The 18,167-nt window shown below is 38.4% G+C and overlaps 2 protein-coding genes across 2 annotated transcripts in view; both read right to left on the minus strand.

The window, feature by feature from the left end:
• Window positions 1-5,197: 5,197 nt before the first annotated feature.
• Window positions 5,198-18,167, minus strand: part of LOC137238093 (uncharacterized) — a 43,768-nt gene continuing 30,798 nt past the window's right edge. The window contains exon 3 of the mRNA XM_067762703.1: window positions 5,198-5,297. Coding sequence (XP_067618804.1) covers window positions 5,281-5,297 — 17 coding nt within the window. The 3' untranslated portion in view covers window positions 5,198-5,280. The remainder of the gene's footprint in view (window positions 5,298-18,167) is intronic.
• Window positions 5,855-8,463, minus strand: LOC137238092 (endothelin-converting enzyme 1-like). Its single transcript, XM_067762701.1, has 2 exons — window positions 8,285-8,463; window positions 5,855-8,225 (listed from the first exon to the last, which is right to left on the minus strand). Exon 2 carries the CDS (start codon window positions 8,192-8,194, stop codon window positions 6,038-6,040), a length of 2,157 nt encoding a protein of 718 aa, XP_067618802.1. The 5' UTR covers window positions 8,195-8,225; window positions 8,285-8,463; the 3' UTR covers window positions 5,855-6,037.

Here is an 18,167-nt window from a genome sequence, read left to right on the forward strand (position 1 = left end):
GATCGGTCTCGCATCTCCAGTGTCAATTTGATGTTTCACAACGTTGGTGCGGCCTGGTTTAGAATCATCCTGGTCAAATATGTTCGCGTACTTTAGGAGCAGTTGTTTTGCCTTACTCTGATATGCTTCCTCTAGTCCCTGCATCCATGTCTTGATGTCATTTGAAAGATCAGTATTACTAGCTGAAACGTGTTCCTGGAGCTGTTCACAGTTAATAACCACTTCAGCCTCTTGGCATCTTCCCAAAATAGCTCCTTTAGTCAGTTTGAGTGGTGACTTGAACTCATTGAGTACTCTTACCGGAATACGTCCATCTTGTTTTGTCATAGCCAGGGTTTTTCCTACAAGTATGTTTAGTGCTGATTTGTTTGCTGCTTCGACAACCCACAATTTGTTTGTCCCACAATCTCCATCAACCTTTGCCCAGATGACTGCTTCGGATTTTGGTGGTATTTGCTGACTCTCTTCCACCAGCACTCGTTTACTGCTGTAGCCTCTCTCGTAGCCGAAATTAAGTGGTACATCCATGTTTTTATATCGCGTCGTCTTGCTTTGCATGTCGATCTTGATGCCCTGGTCGATTAAGAAGTCCACTCCAATTATGATTTCATCAACAATTTCTGCCACTATAAAATTGTGTACTACCATGACGTTCCCAATTGCGACTTCACATTCTACTTCTCCAATTACCTGGGTGTCCTCTCCCGTGGCTGTACGTAATCTTGCTCCAAGCAATGGTCTTATCTTTTTGTTGACTAAATCCGCTCGAATGATGGAATGAGATGCACCCGTATCTACAGTCAATAACCGTTCCTTTCCGTCCACATGTCCTCCAACAGTAAGGTTGCTCGATCTTCTTCCAATCTGCGAGATAGAGATTATGGGGCATTCAATTGCGGGAGCCAGCTGTCGCCCCTTGCGGCTGACTCGATTTAGTTTAACGATTGAGTGGTCTTGGATATTTGCTCATCACCTTCTGCTCTGCGTTTACGACCACCCACATTGTTGGAGCTATTGGGACCGCTGCTGCAATGTCGTGCAATATGACCTGGGTTGCCGCACTTGAAACATTTAATAACTCCGGCATTTTTCTGTTGTGATCCCTTCAGTGCTTCCAAAATAGTGTCTACCCAATCTGGTCTTTCCACTTCTACACGATGAGCTTTGTATGCTGGTTTACTCAATAGTGAGGCCGTTTCCTGAGTCAATGCATGTGATACCGTTTCAGAAAATGTCAGCTTTGGGTTTGCGTATGTAGCTCGCTTCGTTTCCACGTCCCGTATGCCATTTATGAAACTCTGGATTTTTACCCTTTCAGTGTATTCCACGGGTGCGTCCGCATTTGCAAGATGAGCCAATCTTTCAATATCTGAAGCAAACTCCTGCAATGTCTCATTTGCTTTTTGGTAGCGGTTTTGCAACTCAATTTGGAATATCTGTTTCCTATGCTCGCTTCCATAACGTCGTTCTACAGCAGCCATCAATGCTTCATAATTGTTCCGCTCTCCTTCGGGAATCGTCTGTAGAATTTCCGCTGCTGGCCCCTTCAATGCCACGAATAGTGCAGCAACTTTATCTTCCGCATTCCAGTTGTTCACTGCTGCGGTCTTCTCAAACTGTAGCTTGAAGACCTGGAAAGGAACAGAACCGTCAAAGGATGGTGTTTTTACCTTTGGATTACTCGCCGAAACTGCTGTGCGATTCATTTGCAACTCCTGTATACGACCTCTCAAAGCTTCTATCTCGGCATCAATTTTGTCCTCGAGCTGCACAATTTTTGTATCCTGTGCTTCCAGCTTTGATGTTACCCTTATCTCCTGTGCCTCCAGCTGCGAGGATATGCGGGCCTCCTGTGCTTTCAACTGCTCAGCGAACTGCGATGTCATATATGTCTTTTGCTCTTCCAGTTGAGTTTCCATCTTGGATGTTATGCGTGTCTCCTGCGATTCTAGTTGTGATGCCATATATGTCTTCTGTTCTGCCAGTTGAGATGACACTGTCGATGTTTGAGCAGATATTGCAGCTAAAATCATGTTCAAGTCTGTACTGGTAACCGTCTGCGATGTTTCGTTCTTCTCTTCAATTTTTGTTGTCTCCTCGCCATCAAGATGAAAGACATGCTCTTCCACATCAATTCCTTCTGCTTCCATTGCTTCTCGTAGCCGTGCCTGAAGTTCGAGTTTAACGCCGCTTGTATTCAATCCACGGCTCTCCAACTCCTTCTTCAGTTGCGGGATCTTCAATTCACTTAGCTTTGCCATGTCCTTGTTGTCCTCTAGAATTTATTCAACAATTCCTCTTCTGACACCAATTGTAACGAATTTACTTGCAAATCCTCTTATTTGCCCTTTTGCTAGGATCGTATCGCTAAACTGTTGAATAAATAACTCCAATATTGAATAACGGAAAAATGGCCTTTATTAAAATACTTCACAATAACACTCAAACTGTGCAACGAATAGCTTAAAAACCAAACTGATATCTTAAAGGAAACTGACTTTCAAAATAATAGTGCTATTGCTCGCTAGATATCGTCTTACTCGTAACTGCTTGACAATTCAAATCAAACTGAATTACTTCTTACTCGCCTGCATCGCTTTTATAGTTTACGCTGCATACTTCTAGGCTCTTCGATTTCCAGAAGTTACTAGTTGTTTCGGCTACAAAATCGCCAGCCACAACTACGTGCACAAATTATTGCTCTCTCTTGTGACAACTCAGATAAGGTATATGCATGTGTTTGTAGTTTACAGTCTCCCGCACACACATAAGCGTATAAGTAAATTCATCGGTGTGTGACATCTCATCTCTCGCTGCCTTGTATGTAAATGTTGCTCGTCGGAATGTGTACATATGTGTAGACGCAATTATTGATTCGTTTATGTAGATACATAATGATTGAATTATTGATGTGCATTCACGTCACTGCTTAGATCGGCTTAGAGCTGGCAGCACTCCTTAGTTTTGCTAATATTCGTAACAATATAATTATAGCAGCACAGCTTAATCTCGATGGTGCAATCTATAGCAAGAGCGTACAATTGCTAGAGTTTGCTGGTGATATTGATATAATTTGATGAAAAGGCAAAAAAAGTGTTTCGCAGTAAACGCAAAAAGCTAGTTCTTGCCACCATGAAAGAAAACATTGGTGCATTCGATTCTTGGTGGCCGCGTCACTGTTTTGATTGTAGGGCAATTTTTGACCTGTGGATTCCCTTCCTGTTCAATTATTTCATTGCAGAAAAGTAAGCGCTATTTTTTATAAGGCAAAATTAAAATTTTCCTTTTCCCTCCTACGCATTTCGATTTTCTTCAGGAAGTCTAGTTTTTATTTGTTTTTATTTTTTAACACCTACGTTCCATTAGTTATTCGAATTTACATTAAAACTCATTTTTAATTCGTACTAACCCACTGATGACCTCTAAGATTGTTCTAAGCTATTCTACAATCGTTCCATCTGCTTCAACATAGAAGAGATTAGCCAATCTGGAACAGGCGATTTGAATTTGATACATTTTTTGAGTATTTGTCATTAATCCTGGTACCACTTGCTCCGTTGTTACATAACTATTCCGCATCGTCTCTTGATGGGAAGTGCGTGTTAAGTAGTGCCCCAAATTACTCCTCACTACAATGCGACTATTCCCCGTCTTCGTTTTTTATCAGTTCCTGGATTTTATTTCTTTTGAATAGGACTTTCCTCACAGAAATTTTTGCGTGAAACCGTTTTTGCCCAACCTCTCCTCGCTTTCCACAACTTTTTTTCCTTCACCTGCCCTCTAAGAAAAAATAACTCTTTACCTCACCATGATGGCTTTGCCTATCCCTTGAATCTTCTGATAGTAAAACTCTACTGTACGCAGTTGTCAGCGATAAGAAGTTGTTGCACTCCAACTCTTCTACGGTGATAAACTCGTTTGGTAGCCCCAGTCCTCCTTCTGCATACATATTTCGGGGATTTGTACCAGTCTGTTGTTCTAGGGTTTCTAAAGGATTTTCTCTTCCCTACCCTCTTTAGGGAAATTCTGAAGTTGATATATGCATGGCTTTAGTTGGATGGCTTGTCAAGTACCCTATATTTATAGCCTGATATATCATGCTCAGAGCTCAATGTGATATCAAGCACATTACTTGACATTAGGTCAACATAAGTTAGAACGATACCCCAGTCTGCGCCTATGACAAGCCATCCTCTGCACCCTTATTCATTCACCAGCCTTTTTAATTCCTCTAGTGTGGTTTCCACGTTATGGGCCATGCAGCAGGATGCAAGGATAAGTCTTCAGTGCTGAAGTTAGATAGCATACACGAGTATAGGTGGTTTCCTACCATGACTGCACCTCTTACCTTGCCTTCCGTCTTTGGTTAATAATAGCTGAATCCATGCGCCATTGATCTGTTTGCCTATCTCCGAATTCTCCACCACTGCTCTCACGCAATAGATTTTTTCCGCTGATTTCAGGTTCTGGAGGACAGTTTCTACTTGCCCTGCTTTTATCGTATTATGGCTATTTCTAAGACAATTGTTGAATACTCTCAGAAGGTTTTGGAGAGTGTTATAGATATTGATGGTCCTTTGCCGCATATAGATCCGATACGTTCCGCTAACAAGCATTATTAAGGTACTAGCCCGACCATCTCGGGAAGGATTTAATATGACCACTTTGAATCTTATAGGCCATCCCACACGCTTGTTCTATGAGGAACTTAGGGTCACCAGAGTATCGCCTGTTAAATATGTGTTTGATACATGCATATTTGTAACAGGATTCGGCTCGCGTAGGTGAGGTTGACAATTGGGTTGCAGAAGCTATGAATTTTATCAACCCCTTGAGTGCAAAGACTCCTAGAATCATTCATCTGTTTGTACACTTCTAATATCTCCGCCTCTACGGCTACACCCTCCTCATTTGACGCTACTTCCAGATTCTCGAGGTTCTTTTCTACTTACCCTGCTTTTAGCATTTTACAGTTATTGCACCATTGAGATGATTGTCCATTTCCAACACTTCCACCGCTTCACTTTTACCTTCGTCCTTTGCCGCCACATTCAGAGAGTTAGAAACAAAAATCATATATGTGACCCGGTCTATGAAAAGGCTTATGACTCAAAAAAAAAAAAAAAACAGCTGTTTACATCTGTTTCTCGCAAAAAAAAAAAAGTGTTAACAGCTGTTTCTCGCAATTGCTTTTTTGAGTCATAAGCCACTTTTTCATAGACCGGGTCACACATATTATTTCTAATTGCTGTTTTTATGTACGGGTCCCTTTTTTCGCTCTTAATTGGAATACGAATCTATAAATAAAGTTTCGGTTGTAAAGATGGAGATTCGGGCTATTAGCGAGCTTTGGGCAATTTTGGTGGTAGGGCTTTTGTTTAGCTATATTTTATTAAAATAAAAATGTAAGGGCGATAACCTGCGAAGAGATTTTAGGCCGAGCTTCTCTTCCAATTTGAGTCCGAACGGTCTCTGCGAGGCAGATGAGTTTTCCCTGAGAGCTTTTGATGGCAGAAATACACTCGGGGTGCTTGCCAAACACTGCCGAGGGGCGACCCCGCTTAGAAAAATTTTCTTCTAATTGAAAAACCTTATTTCTAAAATTTTGATGTTGCTTTGGCCCAGGGCATTCGGTGTGGTAGGCGGAGCACGCTACCATCACACCACGGTTAAAAAATTTGTTTTAAATAAACGAGTGTGAGCACACAAAGAAATGTATTTGTACTATGGCACTATTGTGAATATTTGCACTGCATTACCGGCAGTTGCTACCATACCTCCGATGGCAGCGCAAAGCTGTAAGTTTTAATTGATTGATAGAACAGCTGCTTTCTGTTGATATTTGATAAGATACTTTTATATTGGTTGCGCAAGATGCGCACGGGTCGGTCGGGCTCGTATAATTTAATAAGAAATAATTTAACCATCAATTTTATATTAAGAGACCCATACAATACATTTCTCTTACATATGTTCTAGATAATCTAAGAGTAACAATAGTACAAAATTACTACAACTAAAAAATGAAAAAAAATTATTAATAAATTTGACATTTCTCTTTCGGATGCATTGTACTGCCGATAGCGCATTGAAACTCATCAGCGAATGACCGGAAGTTCGCCAAAGAACCAATCACGCGAAACTTCGCCGGTGCATGTAAACTTATCAGCGAAACATTATCTCTATAACGCTCAGACACATCGTTACACCAATACTGAGCAAAAGCAATGAAGAACAACTGACGATTCGTAAAATGCATATTGGGCAACATTTCCAACTCCAGCAAGCGCGAACGTTCCGCTGCTGATTTTGTTTCTCTCAACTCGTCCAACCATTTCATATAAGCGCTATAAGCAAGTTGTACACCACCATTATCAGCAATATTTTCTGCTTGCAATTCGCTTGTTGGCAGATATTTACCATTATAACGATATAAAGCATATTGTTGTTTAAAACATTTTTTGCGCTCATTAAAAGCTACCGTTGAATTAGCATCCCACCAAAATTGTTCGTTGCCATTAGCATTAAAATGACAACCCATATCATCGAAACCATGAATTAGCTCATGAGCTACTAAATAGCCGAGTGTAGCAAATTTAAGCGCTTGCGGATAGTGAGCAGACCATAGAAAGTTGGGTTGCAACAGCATAACGGGAATTTTTATTAAATTGTCTCTGCCAATATAGGCGGGTGTGTATGATGAGAGTGCAACGGGCATTTCTAGCGATTTGGGTGCCTGTTTCAGATTGGCTAAAGCGCGCTGGGTTTGGTGTATAAGAATTTGTTTCATATTTTCTATATAATCCATGCTACTGAGCGTAAGTGTGTGAAATTCTTTAGCAAGTTTAGTTTCATTATATGAGTTGATTTCTAGACGCATAGCTTCTAACTTTTCTAACGCTGCTTGACGTGTCAAAGTCGACATCCACTTCAGTTTATTAGATTCAAGCTCTTCCTTAAATATTTCTTTGATTTTCAACCATATTAGCTCTATATCCTCCACTGTCTTCGCGCTATTATATTTGCGAAATATAATATTATCCAAAACTTTAGCAAAATACAATTTGGTCTTGTCCAAGCACAATCTCTCTTTGGCGCCATTTATTGCTTCAAAATCGAGAAAAAAAGTTTTGAGTAATTGATATAAAATATAATTTGCTACCTGTTCTTTGGGTATTTCATGCATAATCTGCAACAGATTTGCTTGATACTCCACATGATATTCATAGAATGTATCGTTGAGCTCTTGACCCAAACTAATATTGAAATATGTGCGCACATCTATAGCACCCGCGTAAGCAGCTAGCATCTCATCAACGGTGCGCAGCACAGCCAACGATTTCAGCGTCTTACCCAAACTCTTATCCATCAGACCATCGGCTAATCTCGTCTCAAAATTAAGTATTTCGAGCGCCGTCCTCATAGCTACTGACTCTGCTGCGATACCCAAGTGTTTTTGTAAAGCTTGCGCTATCTCTGCTAGATATTTGTCGCGTTGCCACTGTGTATCAGCACTTTTGTACATAGCTTTGTTTTGTAATGCCAGCGGGGGTTGTCCAATAAATAATTTACTCACTGTTTTATTAACCAAATCCTCACGCACTCCCAGTTGCAATATAATATCCAATCCATATTTATTTTGTATGCGCGCAATCGTGTGCAGCCAATCAAACGCGCTGGCCTCCCATGTACCCTCTGGCATTAAGACAGGCATCTGTCCGAACTCCGCAGCAATTTCCCATAACTTCAATTTATAGCGTTTCCTTTTCTCTTTGTTCAGCTGTCGGCATGCACCAAAGAAAGTCCTTACTTTGTGCATTAGATCATCGGCGTCTTTTGCTGAATCGTCTTTCACTTCCAACATTTTGAGTTGTTTTTGTTCGTAAGTACTTAACAGCTGTTTGAAAAAGTTTGTCTCTAATACGTTGCGTGCGTTTGTTGGATTGATTTTTGCCCAATTACCGCAAGCGTAGCTAAAAAAGTCATCACATGCGTCCACCTCTGTTTGCATGTAGTTTCGCATTTCAGCCGATTTAGCTTGACGCATTACGTCACGCACATAGTCGGTGTTGTTGCTTTGTGATATTTTCTGTTCATATAATTGCACCTGCGGCGGCACTGACGCTGTGTAGACTTGGTTGCGTGCGTGAAAAAGCAATAGCAGCCAAATCTGTGTATTGTATGAGTTAGACATTTCGTTGGTGGTGCAAACTCGCACTGGCTTCCTATGTTTAAATGATAAAAAAATATCACAAATCCCTTGGAGTGTATATTTCGCACTTACTTTGTTGATTTAGATCTTGCGGCATGCACAACTTGAAACTTGTTACTGCCACAGGAACTACTACACAGCGGAGTGGATAGCCAATTGCGCCCATTTGTTCGTTGAAAGAAATTATGAGCAAAGCGAAAAGTTCAGAATGTTATCACTTCCATGAGCTACGCAGAGCACATGAGGTACAGCTGAGGCTGTCGACTGAGAGCTTAACAAAACTAAGATAGTTGTCGAAGCTTATCAGCTAGTTTAGGAGTATAAATACACATATGCTATGTAGTCTGCACTTTGTTGAGGGCTTGATATTAAATAGTTCTAGTGTTTTTATTAATAACAACAAAGCGATGTACATGTCAGGAGAATGGGGCCAAGCTTCTGCTCCAATTTTCTTGCAAGTAAGCCGACGTTGAATGGCGTCCTTGCGCTAGTTGCCAGCTGGGGTATAAAACTAGCACCTCTGATATAGTGGACAGGCATACTATCACCATACGAAGGCAGGAGCAGGAGTTATTAAATTTTTTTTGATAAATACTGTGACGAATATGACTCACTCACAAATGTAGTCAGCAGCCGAAGTAGTTACTCACACATACACACGCATATATGTAGCTCAATTACCAAGCAGGAGATACAGCAGTTCTAGAAGGCGAAACGTCCAGACTTTAGTGGAAATATGCGAATGTAGCAATGGAGAGTATAAAAGCAGCGCAAGCTGAGTAGTCAGTAATCAGTTTTGATTTAAGCACGCTATTGGTTGGAAGTTAAGTGTTATTGCGAAGTACTCTCAAAGTAGTCTAATAAAGACCAGTATTGAATATTGGAGTTATATATTCAACAGTTTAGCGATTCGAACGTTAGCAGAAGGTTTGGAATTAGTGGTTTGAAATACGCTCAGTGGTTGGTTGGTGTTGATGGTCTCGTCTGACTCCTATTGAGAAGTAAGAAGCCATTTTGACCCCATAGGACGGCCAAGAATATAGCTTTAAAAACTACAACAGCGTTTAAGGACTCGAGGCAGCTTGAGTGTGGGCCGTATGGCCTTAGGAGCACAGCATAATCAAATATAGGGCGAATAGAAAGAGATATTGGAACCATAACGTAGTCGGAGGGTTGGCGCAAGGGTGCGGAAATGGCTGAACATGCTATACACGTGTATACTGATGATGATGAAATGAACGAAAGGCGTCGATTCGGCTTTTTAGTGTGTCGTTCCAAAAATAAGTAGATCATACAGGCTGCCGGAATACTATAGTGGCTTTCAGGAGGAAATTGTAGCCGTGAAGAAATCAGCAGAAATTCAGGAGGATGCGTGATTAAGCTGCAGCTGCGTCAATATATGTAAGTTAATTAGACTGGGTCGATTTACTAACCGATATCGCGCCATCGATTTTTCAAAAATTTTCATTTGATTGCAAAATTTTCATGTATACCCTGTCCGACCCAAAAATGTCCGCTAAAAACGTTCGCGATAACAGTTTTTTGAAAAAAAAAATATATATATATGAAAATTTTTTTAGTATCTAGGTCATGAAAAAACCTTAAAAATCAAAGTCGAAAAAAAGTAAAAAAATTTCGCAGGCTAGAAAATTATTTTTGTGGGTATGCGCAGTGGAACTTTTTTTCTGAGCCCAAATCCTATCGAAAAATCGATGGCGCGATATTGGCTAACTTTCGTCCATACAAATCGACCCACCCTAATGCATATATTGATAGTCTGGCGGCGATGAGTTGGAAAAAGGAGGGTGTAACTTTCGCTAAAACGACACAATCCGTTTGTGAGAAATTAAAAGAAGACAGGAGCCGCATATGATCCATCAAGCGGGAAATTTCTAAGATCGTGTGCAAAGCTTACGATATAAGGCATACAAAGTTGCTCATTTCTCTAGAGAGAGAAGACTCATGACTTCTGATGGCCATACTAACTGAACCTGTTACCGCAGATGTAGGAACTGCGGGGAACAGGAAAAAAGGGCTGAGCTCGTGCTGAGTTCTTGTCCTGCGCTCCCGAGGTTAAACGGAGGCAGAGTTGGCAGATCTCGAAGCAGCAATTAATATAGGTCTTATAAAACCTGTAGCATTGCCAAGAGTACGAAGGTCTTTTAAAACATAAGTCCTGGTACCTAAAAGAGGTTTTTCCATTTGGTTGTAAATCAAATTTTGGTCACATTATGGACACACTCAGTCAGTGGACTGGTGAAAAAAAGTTCCACTACTCATACCCAAAAAAATAATTTTCGAGCCTACGAAATTTAATTTTTTTGACCTTTTTCGACTTCGATTTTTTAAGGTTTTTTTCATGGCCTACTAAAAAAATTTTCATTTGATTGTAAAACTTTCATATGTATACCCTGTCCCATCCAAAAATGTCCGCTAAAAACATTGGCGATAACAGTTTTTTGAAAAAACCTTTTTTTCAAAGAAATGAAATTTCGCAGGCTCTAAAATTATTTTTTTGGGTATGCGTAGTGGAACTTTTTTTCCTCAGCCCAAATCCTATCGAAAAATCGATGCACGGTGGGGTATTTGATCAATCTAGCTGGCCAAAACTAAAACAGAAGTTATTTCTGTTAAAACAGTGGTTGTCTCACTTCATTGTTATGAATGGAAATATTTGACGGTAAATTCACGGTGTTCCGCGCAGAATTACTTGGATCGAGCCCCCGATTTCGGAGGGACCAGGGGTAATTTTTCGGCATTACATCAGATATGTATGCCAATATGGGTATCAAACGAAAGGTATTTTGCTCCGCAATTCTATTGACACTTTTGAGTAGGGTTGCCAATTCACCTCCTCTTTTATATTTCTTTGTATATCCACTACCATCTCGGAAACGGCTTGACCGATTTGAATCAAATTTTGTACATCGATAAAGTATTTGTTATGCCCCACTTGGGAGAGTCACCTTTGGAACGCACCTAGTGGCTAGTGATGGCAAAGAAAAGGTGCCATGGCAATTTTAATCGAAAATTGACACTAGAGGTCGCCACGGCCGAATAAATGATGACCTCTAGAAAAAGACACGCTGTTTCCGGAAAAAATTAAGAGAAAAAAAAGAAGCAAGGTTGGTTTTTGGTGGTCATCTTTGCCCTTGGTGGTGGTCGAACGTGAAAATACATTGGTGTAACTATCATCGTCATCCTAACGGACAAACATTCAACATTTTTGCAGAACTGATCTGGAGCGTCTTTTGACACTGCCATATAAATATAAAAAAAAGAAAAGAAACAAGAGCGGAATTAAGTAGCTGCACGCAATAAGCAGCGCAGATTCGACCACATTTGCAACAGCGATAGCGCTAGCAACCAAACGCGCTACTAACAGCTATAGCGCCAACGAAACCACCGGACGTACCACCACCATCAACTTTATTAACAACAATCAGCAAGGCCGCCTCAGATAGGCCTGCTGCAACGTCAACTTTATTAACAACAATCAGCAGGGACGCCTCAGATAGGTCTGCTGCAACATCCACCCGATTAACCACAATCAGCAGGGCCACCTCGTATAGGCCTGCTGCAACATCCACTTGACTAACAACAACCAGCCGGGCCACCTCGTATAGGCCTGCTGCAACCTACACTTGAGTACCAACAACCAGCAGGGCCACCTCGTATAGGCCTGCTGCAACCTATACTTGATTAACAACAACCAGCCGGGCCGCGTCGTATAGGACCGCTGATACAACCACCAACTACGACAATAACTGCCTTTAAAACTGGGTGAGTTCGTTCTGTAATACAGAAACTACATTTTTTTAATTTTAATTTAACCAATTACCAGTTGGGTTTGGAATTAACAGAATAATTGTAAAAATCTTTGGGAGTTGAGTTGGACTAAAAATTTGTAATGCCAGCCTAAAAATAGTTAAGTTATGAAAAGCTGCATACTCAAAATTTTAATAAGGTTCTGAAGTAAAATTTCGAAATTTATTCAAAAATGTTTTAGAAGTTGGTTTACAATTCTTTCGCATTCCTTTTAATTGTACTGAAATGTAATTTTAAATTTGGTTACTGACAAAAAAGTATCGATGGTTAAACTGTGCTGTTGCTTTAGTGCGTGTAGATACCTAAACATTATTACATATATGGGTATTTTAGATTTTCTTTCATACAAATAAGAAAATTGTTTTATAATCCAAGAAAATCTAAAATGTTCTTCAGAGGAAAGAACTATCGAAAGCATACTAAAAAAATAGCTTAGAATTTTAAATGAAAATTTGTAAATTTTCTGAATATTTTTGAAAACCTGCCGAGTTTTAAAAATTCTTTTTTGAAAACGTTTTCAAAATCGGCCTACACATTTTCTGTATACATTCAATAAATTGTTTAACTAACAAAAATAAAAAAAGCACAATACTTCAGAAGGCGTTTTCAATGTCATGTTTATATATTGGAATTGCCTTTTAAATGCGTGAAAAAGACCCACCTTAATTTACTACATATGTATAGCTGCGAAAAAAAAAATAGCAGAGAAAAAAAAACAAATTTACTTACACATTTTATTTACGTAAATTATACAAAAAAAAAACGGTTAATGAATTGTACAATGAAAGCTGTTGGGGTTTACCCGAACAAAATTTCGAAAAAATTTAAAAATAAGAATAGTTTTTAAAAGTATTTGCATTACTTAATTCAAATATACATTTTTATTAATTGTGCATAGTTTTACACTTTGTATGGAAGAAAGACCAAAATCAGCCTTCGTTGTCCGAGTTGTTAAAAAAAAAATAAAAAAAAAAACCAATGCGAATTTTCAAAAGACTTCAGCTTTTTTTTTATTTACTCCAACTGCAATAAGTTTGTAGTTCAAAATTATTGACTAAACATTTGTGAGGTTACATGAAGACTTTTAAAACTGCGAATGTTTTCGAAATTCGTTTTTGTTATTAAATTTTTTTTTTTATTAGGTTGTAAATAAACGAGTACATAATGAATACTAAATAAATTTGTAATTAAAATGGGAATGCTGATGTCCGTAATTATTTAGAAGGCACTAGGTAATACAGGTAAGAGGCCACCGAAATACATGTGCGTCGGAGGCTATGGTTTTGAGGGTGGGTAAATGTACCGGGCGTCGCAACAACACCCGCGGCGCCACTCTACATATTCGGCCTATATTCCTTTTTCTTTTCAGCTTTTTTTATTTTAATTTTCAGCGTTTTTTTTCGTATTTTGAGTTTCAGCAGTTAGTAACCGGTCATGTCCGGTTCGGTAATTTTTTTTTGCGTTTAGTTTTTTTTGAATTTTAAAATTTTTGAATGTTAACGGTCTGTCCGTGGCATCCGGTTCGACCGGATGTCGTTTTGATTCGAATTTCAAGCGTTTTGAGTCGGCTCTGCGCTCTTTGACGGTTTTTTTCAAAGGAATGATAGGAACTTTTTTTGTTATGGCGCAGGAACAGTAAGGTTGGCAGGAACCCCGCCCAGCCGACATGACTAGCCACAGAGCACCCCCAGATCATGCCGACTGCCTTCCTTACTGCTCCATCAAAGATGCGATTCCATAACATATTACATTTTAAGACCTTTCACGTAGGTGTTGCCACTGAGGATGTTTTCACAACGTTGCCACCTTTTGCCAATAGGGGTATCAGTCTCTTACAAAATTGATAACCACTCAAAAAATCGCGGGTATGCGCAGCCCTTTTCGTTATTAAACTTTGAAACAAAGATAAGCTAATGTATTCCAAAAAATTACTGACATGATATGCCATAAAAAAAAAGATATATATCTTTATTTGCAAGGGTTTTAAAAAATTTAATATTGAAAAGTAGTAGCAAAACAAGTAGAACAACTGAGTTAAGGCATGCGGTATAAAAAATCGATCATAGGAATTAAAAACGCATTTACCTCTCCTAGAAGAAAATTTAACTAGATTTGATTAAAGCTAAAGAAGTGCACAAGTATTTAGCTTAGAACTGTATATTACTTTTTAATCTAAAAATACATCGAACTGCATACAATTTTTATACAACTTTAGATGTGCGCGGTTAGCTCCGTTGACGTGTACTTCAGTGGACATCTAGGAATGCCAGGGAGAGTATTTTAAAAAAAAATTGGAATATTTTGAAAAATCGACTTTTGGCCAGCTAAATTGATCAAATACCCACCGTGCGATGGCGCGATATCGGTTAATAAATCCACCCAGTCTATTGTACACACATGCATACATCCGTAGTTCTGAAAGACTACAATATGGGCCATTGATAATATTATTAATTAATTTATAATAACAGGTTGGTAGTTTACAGTTACTAAATATATAATTTGCATTTCAAAGATATGAAAAAATTTAGTTTATAAAAGTACAGAGTTCCAATGTGCTGCGCAATATTATTTTTTTTCACTGTATAGGAAATATATCAGAGATCGCAAAAAATAATCCCCGTAACCGATATTTTCATTTAAAACAGTTATTTAATAGTCATTATTTTAATAACTGTTAAATACGGGTACCTCTGGTTTCGGTTTAGGTTTATCACAGAGAACGACCGTTTTGCAAGCAAAATAAAGGCAGTGACCAGTAATCGAGAAAAACCGATAGCCGAAATACCTCAAATCAGGCACTGTTAAAACGTACATAGATGTTTAATTGTAGAGTTGCTCTAAACGAAAAAGATACCTGAGAACTATTTTTGTGCCTGCACAAGTACGGCATGCATTTTTTGATGAATAATAATAGGAAAAGAAAGTAGAGGTAAGGAAAAAAAGAAAATAAAATTATATAAAAAAAAATTTTAAGTTAACCGGTTTTATTGAAACAATACTTACATTAAGTAATAGACAAATAAATAAAAGCGTTGGCCGCGTGAAATTTCTAAAAATGTGACGCGTAGCATAATCCGATTAAGGTACAGTTGGGCTTACTTATGACTATCAATAGAAACTTGACGCGTCCAACGCTTTTATTTAATTGTCTGATCAACGCCCTAGATTGATGAGGAGTGTGATGACTAGTATCTAGGACCTACCTAATTATTTTCTAGCTTTTAGTATTATTATTACTTCATGCAAGTATTGTTTTCAATAAAACCGTTTAACTTAAAAATGTTTTTTAATTATTTTATTTTCAAGTTTTTAGTCTCTATTTAATAGCCTATTATTTCTCCTTCTATTTATTTCATTTAGTAACTTATTAATTCAAGGACCCTTTCCTGACAATTTGTTACAATCTAAGTCCTCAATACATAATCCTTCCAAAGACTTTACTTGACTCTGCGCCACGTATACTTGTCCCTCCACCAACTGCAAAATATTTTGATGTCACTTCTGCCGGACTGTATGTAATATTTGTTCCAAATATGAGCAAAATCGGACCACAAATACGTTTTTATGAATATATCGATCCTTGCGCCACCTATCGGAGTTTTTTTCTTATTATTTCATTGTCATCGGGTTCTGAACTATATTCCAAATTTAAAGCTTGTGGCTTATCGGGAAGTTACTTAAATTTCAATTACAAAATTCGTGCCAGCCAGCCTGTCAAGTCAAGCTAAATAAAACCTTTTAAAAAGAAAAGGAAAGGAAAAAATGCAAGAAAGGAGGTGAAAGGCAAGAACAACAACCGTTATCAGCTTGTTATACATTTCCTTTTATCGGCCTGTTAGCGATTCGTTATCGAAGTATTATATATTTGCTACTGATAGCAAAGGTTTTCGATGAGTTGCCGATCTGTTTTCAAAAATTTATCGATTTCTTATCGAAAATATATCGACATTTTATCTATTCTTTAAAAAAAATATCAATTCGCTATAGAAAAGTTGTCGATTTGATTTCAAAAAATGTTGATTGTTTACCAACTTGTTTTGGAAAAATATCAATTTTCTATCAAAAAGTTATCCAAAAAATACCAACTTTCTAACGAAAAAATATTGGTTTTTAATTAAAAAGTTAACGATAAAAATAGATATTTTTTCGATACCAAATCAATGTTTTTCCACTACATTTAGTTTATTTCCACTACAAATAGTTTTTCTTCGATAAAAAATCGGGTTTTTATCGATAAAAAATCAACAGGTTTCCTATAACAAATCGAGAACTAATCGATAACAAACCAATTTTTTTTCAGAAACATTTTGATAGCAAGTTGATAATTTTTCGATAAAAATTGGTAATAAAGCGATAACTCTTCGAGAACAGTTGTTATTAATAACATAAATGAATTTTCCGAACCCTGCTAATTGATTCCAAGGTAGTAATAAATGAAGTACTCTGAAATGCAAAATAATAAAGTAGAATGTGAGAAATATCATAACTGAGCCATGTTCTCTGGCGTAACTTAAGTGAAAGTTCTGAATGGTTCATCAGTCCAGACCATTTTGGCCTTTGTTTGTCGCGTTTTTCCATTTTGGGTTAGTACTTATGCCTCAAACTCTTATTCGTCTACCGCTATTGTCGACCGTAAATTCCCTCTTGAATTCGACGAAGCACAATGACGAAATATTAATCGTCTTTGGTGATAGAATGAAGTCGTGTGTGTAGAATTGTCGAAAATACGTAATGCATTTCTCGGTGGACAAATCCAGACGACAAGCCAATAGACGCCCTTGTTAGCATAAACAAAGTTCGTCTCACAATACCATCATCGCAATGGTTGTATCGTCGCAATGGAATCGAATATGCTAAACCATCCAAAGTAGAAGGCATAGAAAGGATATTGTCATGCTGAGGTTATGAGTAATTCCATAACATCACGGCTTTTCTCTGTCCACCTTTTTATGCCTGAAAAATTTAAGAGGGAAAGATTGGCGCTTCTTTAAAAGCCTCTGCAAAACCAGCTAACCATGGAAACTTATATTGACCGATATCTCTCTTGTTGGCAGTAACCAGACACTTGCAGCTGGCCTGGTCCCTTATTTAGGGGAAAATCTGCGGGTTACCAACCACCAGCATAAAGGAGAGTATCGAAATGCTGAAAAACCCGTTGCTGTAAAATTCCCAGAAACCTGGGCGTCTTAGCAGATAACTGATTGGTGCGGCCACGCCTCCCAGGGATACGAGGGATATCTCCGTAGGCAATACAAAGATAACCGCAACGAAAAACTTCAGCCCGTCCACACTCAGTCGACAGTGGGGCTTTAGCCCCAACTTTAGGAATGCCGTTGGACTTAGAAATATTCATTATGTTCATTATCGTATAATATTATGTTGGAGTAATAAGATTGATAAAAGAAATTGGTTTGTTGGGTAAATATACACAAATTTTCAAATATATCTTAAACAAGTAAGGAAGGCTACGTTCGGGTGTAACCGAACATTACATACTCAGCTGAGAGCTATGGAGACAAAATAAGGGAAATCACCATGTAGGAAAATGAAACTAGGGTAACCATGGAATGTGTTTGTAAGACATGTGTATCAAATGGAAGGTATTAAAGAGTATGTTAAGAGGGAGTAGGCCATAGTTCTATAGGTGGACGCCATTAAGGGATATCGCCATAAAGGTGGACCAGGGCTGACTCTAGAATATGTTTGTACGATATGGGTATCAAAAGAAAGATGTTAATGAGTATTTTAAAAAGGCGTGGGCCTTAATTCTATAGGTGGACGCCTTTTCGAGATATCGCCATAAAGGTGGACCAGGAGCGACTCTAGAATTTGTTTGTACGATATGGGTATCAAATGAAAGATGTTAATGAGTATTTTAAAAGGGCGCGGGCCTTAGTTCTATAGGTGGACGCCTTTTCGAGATATCGCCATAAAGGTGGACCAGGGGTGACTCTAGAATTTGTTTGTGCGATATGGGTATCAAATGAAGGGTGTTAATGAGTATTTTAAAAGGGAGTTAGTTCTATGGGTGGACGTCTTTGGGAGATATCGCCATAAAGGTGGACCAGGGGTGACTCTAGAATTTGTTTGTAAGATATGGGTATCAAATGAAAGGTGTTAATGA

The sequence above is a fragment of the Eurosta solidaginis genome, chromosome 1 (genome assembly GCF_040869045.1).
Source record: "Eurosta solidaginis isolate ZX-2024a chromosome 1, ASM4086904v1, whole genome shotgun sequence".
Classification (NCBI taxonomy): domain Eukaryota; kingdom Metazoa; phylum Arthropoda; class Insecta; order Diptera; family Tephritidae; genus Eurosta; species Eurosta solidaginis.